General features: G+C 44.7%; 1 protein-coding gene across 1 annotated transcript; it reads right to left on the reverse strand.

Moving 5' to 3' along the window:
- Positions 1-2249: 2249 nt before the first annotated feature.
- CCR75_003982 (uncharacterized protein) lies at positions 2250-3576 on the reverse strand. Its single transcript, XM_067962073.1, has 2 exons — positions 3479-3576; positions 2250-3427 (listed from the first exon to the last, which is right to left on the reverse strand). Exons 1-2 carry the CDS (start codon positions 3569-3571, stop codon positions 2663-2665), a joined length of 858 nt encoding a protein of 285 aa, XP_067819628.1. The 5' UTR covers positions 3572-3576; the 3' UTR covers positions 2250-2662.
- Between the last annotated feature and the right edge of the window lie 4852 nt (positions 3577-8428).

Below are 8428 nucleotides of genomic sequence, written 5' to 3' on the forward strand. Positions count from 1 at the left end.
ATCGAGCTTGGGCGGGTCTATCCGAATGGGCTTCGGATGATGCGGCCGGGTAGAGAGAAACTTAAGAGTCCTGTTGTAAGCCTCGCTCCGAGCCTGCTCACGCCTCATATTTAATACGATTAAATTTAAATAAGTCCGACAATTACTTCCTATTGGTAAGTGCGCACGAGGGACGGATTATAGCCCCCGTGACGACACGTATACCAGAGTACTTAGTGCGTTGGGCGAGGTCGCTAAGGCGCCCACCACAACAAACTCACTGCACGCGAGAGTAGACGGTCAATCTGAGTGACGGTCTCGGCCGCAGCATGGCTCTGTGCCTCGGAAGCGGATCTCCGCTGTATGCCTCAAACTATTTAACTGAGCAACATGTTGCCCAGGAAGACTGCCCAGGAGCCTGGCCAGGGCTTACTAGCCAAGTCCCTGCGCTAAGTGCTCGATGATGTTCGGAGAGGTGGGGAAACGAGCCAAATCGATATTGAGGCCCAACTTTACGTACACACGCAGAAATGCGGGTCGTGGGGAGGATTTCAAGTGCTACTAAGTGTAGGCGGACACGTCTTAATGCGACCACGCTCTACATAATCACACACCCTAGCACAACGAGGAGGCGGTTTGACCGTCTACTCTCGCGTGCAGTGAGTTTGATGTGGTGGGCGCCTTAGCGACCTCGCCCAACGCACTAAGTACTCTGGTATACGTGTCGTCACGGGAGCTATAATCCGTCCCTCGTGCGCACTTACCAATAGGAAGTAATCGTCAGACTTATTTAAATTTAATCGTATTAACTATAAATACCTATTCTTTTCAATCAAAATTGTCATCTCTATAGATAACACTCATATGTATTGCGAGCGTGCACCTATGTGCATCCCATACACAAGGGTTGGTGACAAATGTGAACCACGCCCGAGTGCTGGGTCTAATTACTTTATTTAAGCAATTGACCATCCACGTAAGTTTATCAAGTGTTCTTAACGGGGACTGTGTAACATTAGGGCAACTTTGGCCAGTCACACAAAGAGTTTCTTGGTTTCATAAAATATGAGGTTTTAACAACTCAGGGAGTCGTACAAGCTATTAAAGATTAGTGAATACTTGTTGAAGGGATTCAGGGGGCAATTAGTGCGCGAGACTATGTACCTTAGAATAGCTTCTATCTCTCACAGGTCAATGGCGGAAGCCTTAGGAAAGGCACTAGACGCTTTAAGATCAATGGGGAACTGAACTTTATTTACTTATTTAAATCTGAAACCTAACCCTAGCTACTTTAAATAGATTTCGGCCGCCAGATTTATATATGGTGGCTGCCACATATGTTACCCACGATAAATGGGCTTTTAGTAATTATCTTATTCTTAATTGAACAAAACTGTATTTGCCCATAAAGTAAATGTACCACAACAACGGTTCACCAACCGATGTATGTCCCATTACACTTTTTGCCAAGCTGATTCCACACAAGTCTCCTGAAAACGATGGCATTGTGGAATTTAAAAGAACTTGGGTGGGTGCAAAGAGCAAATCTTATAATTTATATGCGAGGTTTAAAGAGTAGTAAGAAGATAAAGCGGCAACCAGGCATTTCGTAACGCCGTCTCATTTTGCAATTATTTGTCTTCGACGAAACTATACGCCGATATCAGCTGCAAAGATTTAGGTTAAATATTCGTTCCGCTGCAGTCTCATAGCATTGAAAGCCGTAACTTTGCAGCCTACCACTACGGTATAGAAGACATTTAAACCATGTCAGAGGCATCTTAGTCTCATTTCAGTAAGAATCTCTCGTTCGAAACTGCATGTCGCAGTGATTTAACTGTGCAGTAAAACGACTTTTGAATGTGCTTTAAAACTTTATCAAGTCGAGCCCCTAGACACAGACAAGATTCACAAACCAAAACGTCGAAATGTTGCGTAATTCTCAGCAACGCATCGCACAAAATTGGCAACTCTTCGTCTGAAAACACAAGTTGGACGGTCTTTACTCGTGGTAAAGGGAATCATAAAGTTGGTCAAGCAGATATAAAATTAAATTCCGCCACAGAGACCCATAGTGTACATTTTGAGCGATCACTTAATCAAAAGCTCTATCTCGACCACTGTTTAGCTATTGATACGTCTTTCAAGATTTAAGCGCACCTTGTAAAGCTCATGGTTTAGCAAGCTACGGATACGTATATCACAATTGACCTGAACCATGGCAAAGGTTACAGCATGTGCTTTAAGCCGAACACATGCTTTACTCAGCATAAACACCTGGTAATCTTCGATAATAAATTTGACTGCTGAAGTCACTGAGGATGTTGCGCAAGAAAAAGAGCTAGCGTGACAGTCGTGCCTGAGCTAGATGCCGAGCAAGCGGTCGATTGCCAATTTTCAAGAGCAAAAATGTGTGGCATTGTGAGATTGCACAAGGGCTCTAATTGTGATCCAATTGCACCAGCGCAAAGGTTATAAGGCTGAAAAGACGAATCGCTAGACACCGATCATAATTTGTTTCAAAATGACACCGCACGCGACTTAAAGCAACATCATTGAGATTTTAAAATTCTTTAATCGTCGTGCGATGGATGCATTTGCGCAGAATACACGCCACCAAAGGCTCGGTTAATATAATTGACATAAAGTATAATTTGATTACGTACAGCATGCTCCCTCAGCGTTACTTTATCCCAAGCTGCACCTTGCAGTCCTGACAATACCACTTGCCCGCTGGTTGATCCGTCAGCCCCACACAGCCAAAATGGAACCATTCGTACTTGCAGTCGTCGTTATCGCAGCCTACCATTTGCCCAAACGATACTCGTCGGCAGCTACAATAGATAGGTTCATTCGGGTCAATTGGCAAATCTTCGGAGGCCAGAACTACCGGAGAAGCGTCAGCAGCGGGCAATGCTGCCGAAGTCTCAGAAGTCGATCTCTTTCTTGATGATGAAGTTCCACTACTCGAAGCCCTGAGTACTAATGGTGTCGCAGACTTCTCTTTAATATTTCCTGTATTTGTATTGTGCTTACTGCGAACATTCACTTGAGGCACTAAATGATTCTGAGAAGCCTGATGCACTGTCATGGCTGCGGCCACCTTTTGCTTCTTGCGATGAGGTCTGCTTTCCTCCTGATATTCCCCATTGGCTTTTAATAAAGCCGAGTAGCTCTCTAAATCTCTGTCTAGTCGTCGAATATGGTGATCCACAATGTCATAGCTCTGAGCTGCAATGGCGATCTTCTCGTCCAGCTTTTGCACGACCAAAGCGTGCCTCTCCCGAAGCTGCTGTACCATTGCATCAGCTTTAATAAGCTCGCGAAGCTCTTGCTCAGTAGCTTCTCCTTTTGTTGGATCTGCACACCTTGCAAGCACCTTTTGTCTCGCACTCGTTAAGTACGCTTTCTGGGCCGTCATTAGCTCCTCGAGAAGTGGGTATGACGTCTGCAACACAAGCATTAGCTAGAATTACATAGATAGCGAAAAGAAAGGCACCTTGTCCAATTCTCGCATGAGATCGAAGTTGCGCTTGATCTCTGAAGGCAGCATGTACATACTCTCCAGGTAATCCTCAACATACGTGCCCATGATGCGGATAGAATTAAATCAATTAAAAACGATAATTTAGGCAATATGATTTTTGTATTGTCAGAAATTTAGAGCTGTTTATAATACCACGAAAAGCCCGAATAAAGCACCTCATGCGTTTTTTATGGCATCATTTTACTTTTCTGCATTGAAGTAAATTATATTTGTAACGAACTAAAAGCTATATAAGGAATAATAAATATTATTTTCTATGAGAGGAAATAAATAAAGAAGAACAAAATTATTGTCTTTGTTAATTTTGACTTAATAACTCCAATATTACCAAATTTGGTAATATTGACGCAACAAGACATTAGTTGTATTGATTGGTTGATTTAAATTTAAAACAACCCCGCCAATCGTTATAAGACACGATTGTGCGGTGCGCAAGTAGGCGCCATACATAATTTGCTATTAATATAGTAAAGTCAGTAGTAGATAGAAGAAGATGATTACGTAGGAACTTAATTATTAATACAGTTTACTTTTTCTCTATCCTCAAGCCTTAGAACTAATTTTTGGTAGCCAAGACTTCTTAGCTACCTGTAATCTTCATCTGCACGTCGTGTAAGTAAAGTAATCGAGCCACCCATCTTCACCGTAATGAGTGTAGGTTGTCTAGTACTGTTAATAGTACTAGCAAAGGGTGCCTCGTTACACCTGTTAGGACTTCGTAGTCCGTTTAACGGCCCGCGCACGTTCCATCCAACATGGACATGTTAGATGAAGAAGAAGGGAGCTTACAAGCACCTCAACAAGATATCATGCAACGCGTAAAAGGTTGACTCATTTGAGTGACCTGGAATGGAGAGCGATCGAACGGACAAGTTCGGTCGTAGGCGGGCCAGCCGTTAGCGCAATGATGATCGCAACGCCAAGAGACGAGCAACATGCGGCTATAGCCAAGTTCATTCAGCACGAACTCGACGGGGCCCAAGAGAAAGTAGCCTTGCTTCACTAGCAAGGCTTTCAACACGCGGATGTGTTGAGAGAAGAGGGTGCTGAAGAATTGGAACTGTTGAGATAACAGCATATACATGCTGCTAGTGGGCCGACGCTTCCGCGTCGACTTGAAAGCTTAAAGATCGAAATCTCTAGGTTTCAGGGAATCCAAGGCGACTCCTTTTGAGATTGCTCGTCGAATTAAACGACGCCATAGAAGCTCGCCATACCAGTGATGATGCGACGAGAGTGAATTTTGCGTGTCCAACTTAGCAGAACGTGCCAAATCTTGGGCCTTGTGACTCAAGCTTCACAACCCATTAGTTTAAGGTCTTAAAGACCCGGCTCAGGCAAACATTTTGACCGCCAAGTGCCGAGCTCCTGGATTCAAAACAGGGCAAGCGTGACCTTCACGCTTATGCCCAACATACATCAGTTGTATCGTGGGTCATCCGATTAATGAACATACACAGGTTTCTGATTTCATCAAGGTCTCGCAGACGGTCCTGTGAAGACCTGCCTGTTCCGACTCGAATTAGAGACGCTTGACCAAGCGGTCTGTAGCGGAACAAGAGGACTTTAGCCTGAAACATGCTTTCGTCCACTCGGGTGCCTATCGTCCACCGAGACGATAGAAAAACAGAGGTCGAGAACCCATGGATCTCTCGTATATGGAGAGCGAAGAATCTCGCTCCAAGTCACAAAAAAATATAAAAATGTAATCGTTCTCAAAAGAACGGGCCACTACGCCTATGATTGTAGTGCTCCACGGACAGTGCCTAATAACACTGAGCGTAAGGATCGACCTCCTGCTAGGAACAGCGGAGGATGCGAATCCGACGCTGTTGCGAAATCACAACGGCGAGGCGGCTCGTCAAAAACGGTCGGGATCAGCAGGTACGGGGCGCCCTACTGATCTAGCAACGTCAAAAGAATTTGTAGACCTTTTGACGAAATTTTCTTCTCACACAAAAACATTGTAACTGCCCCAGGTGATGAGGTTGACCTCATCGCCTTAAAAATAAAAGTATTAAATAAATTGCCACTTAAGTCCTAGTCGATTGTGGGGCATGGCGAACAATTTTATTCGACGCCAATCGCTAGATAATCGCAGGCTCAAGTTAGTTGAACCCGATATTTCTCCAACGAGGATGACAGTGCGCCTAGCAACAGGCGTAACAGTAAAGAAACTAGTAGTTAGTATCAAATACGCGTTAAAGGGTAAACAGTACAAGAATGATCTCATCGCACTGGATTTGTATGACAAATTTGATGGCATCCTAAGATTAGCATTGCTCAGAAAGTACGAGCCATACTATACTGGCAGCATCAAGCAGTGACGATGCCTGCCTCTCGTTCATCAGATGCCCATTTGATGACCAACTTGGAGCGTCCACAAGCGTGTGGATGTCCTTCTAATTAGTGCGATGGCCTTACTTGTTGTTCGGTTGTTGCACGACTGCACAAGACCTCAGTGTGACTACCCATCCCACTGTGGAGCTAGATCCCGACATCTGTGCAGAATCACAGACAGCGTCGAAGCGACCAGTCGAATAAGTTGAATGATATAATACAAGAATATTTGTAGCAAAAGCAGCATCCAAGAAATTTGAAACACCTGGTTATAAGAAACAGTTCGGAAGTCCTAGATCGACTGGAGAGTCGATCGTAGAGGATCTAGCCGTGATTGCGCAATAACAGCTTGAGACAGTTGGGAAGGATACTCCCCAAAAAACTTGTGAGGATAAACCCCCAGACTTGGCGGAAATAAGTCAACGGAAACCTGTGGTCAAATGTTCCCAGGTGCCTTTGGAAATAAGTTTCAAGGAAACCGAGTCATCTAATGTATTAGTAAATAACGCATCAACTGTAGGCGTTTATACACTTGATCTGATAGCGCATTCGACGTTAAACTCGGAGATAACTTAATTGCCAACGCTAGAAATCGAAACGGTTCTTGCGTGATCTGTGTAGTGGCAATAGTCAAGCTGATCTGCGTACTTGTTTCAGATGACGAGTACGTGAATAATATTCGGTTAACAGAAGTATTCCCCGAGAGCGAACGAGTTTTTAGCAGCTCCTCGATTAAAGGACTTGGATGAAACGTTTTACATTTCAATCGTGGGAGTCGTTTAAGACAAATCCTTTATATAAGGATTTTATCGAATTCTTGGACGTGATACCTGAATATATACTGTGCAAGTTGCCAAAGGATAAAAGCCTTCGACACAAAATCGACCAGATGCCAGGATCGACATACTGTGTAATGAAGCAGTGGCCACTGCCTCGTGAACAATAATCAGCGATCGACAAGCTTTTTGCCGATCGCTTCGTAGCGGGTCATGTGATGGAGTCAACCTCCCCACATATATATCCGACCTTCTGTGCGCGTAAAGCAACAGGAGGGTGGCGGATTGTGCATGCGTTCAATAAATTGGACGCTGCAACGGTACCGGCTCAAATACCGATACCACTAAAATACGTAATCATTGATAATATGTCAAAGAGTACTATCTTTTCGATGGATCGGATGGATATATTCTATTAGATCCTTATGCGTGAAAAGGATATCCCGCTCACAGCAGTAAGTACCCCAAGCGGAATGCTATGGGAGTGGAATGCGAGATTTCGCATTGAGTTATTTTGAAGATGTCTTCGTTCATTGCAGAGCCATGAACGGAAAGTCGGACTTCGAAGTACATCCGAAAGGTTTTTACACACTTATGCGTAAGCACAACATCTATGCAAATCTCAAGAAGTGTATTCGCTGCAAGCGAAGTACCACTTCTTGGGCGCATCGTGGGTAAACACGGTGTATGCTCGGGTCCGAAAAAGATCAAGGCAACCACCGACTGGCCTGTGCTAGTCGATGTAAAGGACTTTGAACGTTCCTCGGCTTTAGCGGCGAACCTGCACAAGTGCTCACGCAATTACGCCGAAATGACAGTACATATTTCTTCTTTATTGAACAAAAATGTAAAGTGGTCATGGAGCGCCGAATGTTAGCGTTTCTTTGAGGGTATCAAGGAATGCTTGGTGCAATCACCAATACTGTCGATTGCGGGCCAAGACAGACCAATTCATCATGACTATGACGCCAGCACTTTTGCAATCGGCTGTGCGCTAATGCAATATGACACGGACGGCGCAGAGCGCATCGTCTGTTATCAATCGCGCCAGCTTCAACCAGCTGAACGCAACTATACCGTGCGTGCCAAAATTAGCCTTGCCATGAAATGATCACTGGCTAAGTTTAAGAATATCTCTTGGGAGATGGACTGCTCATTGTATATACTGACCGTGCGCCTTTACGCACGACCGCAAAACAGCCCAAACCTCTCACAAAGAATGGCGAAATGGTTGTCTTTCTTTGCGAAGTATGACTTCATCGTGGACCAGGACGACATAACGTCGTCGCTGATGCCCTTTCGTGCGGGCCCGATTTTGGACCGGCTGCGCAAATCAACACTGAGCATAGCAAAATGGTGCATTTAGAACCATGTAGCACCACGAATTCAGGCAAAGAGGCAGCTCTCTTGTTTCTGGGTCATGTGTATCCACTCCACGGGGTGCCAAATATATCGTATCGGACCAGAATCCTCGTTTCCCGTCGGGTTTTTGGCGTCAAGTGTTTTAGCTGCTGGATATCGATCTCGAAATGTCCACAGCAACGATACGATGACGAACTAGCTCGAGCCTGTCTCAAAGCTAAAGTCCTCCTGTTTTGCAACGAATATTGCTTCTTCAAGCATATCCAGTTCCAAGCGGAATAGGTGGGTCTTTACGGGACCATCTGTAAGACCTTGCATGAACACCGTAATCAACGTATGTTCATGGACTGGGTTGTTTGTTATACAACTCGCTAAGAGTCGTATGTGCTGGGCATATGCGTGAACATCACGCTTGCCTTGCTTG

Source organism: Bremia lactucae, linkage group LG18 (genome assembly GCF_004359215.1).
Source record: "Bremia lactucae strain SF5 linkage group LG18, whole genome shotgun sequence".
In the NCBI taxonomy this organism is placed as follows: Eukaryota; Oomycota; class Peronosporomycetes; order Peronosporales; family Peronosporaceae; genus Bremia; species Bremia lactucae.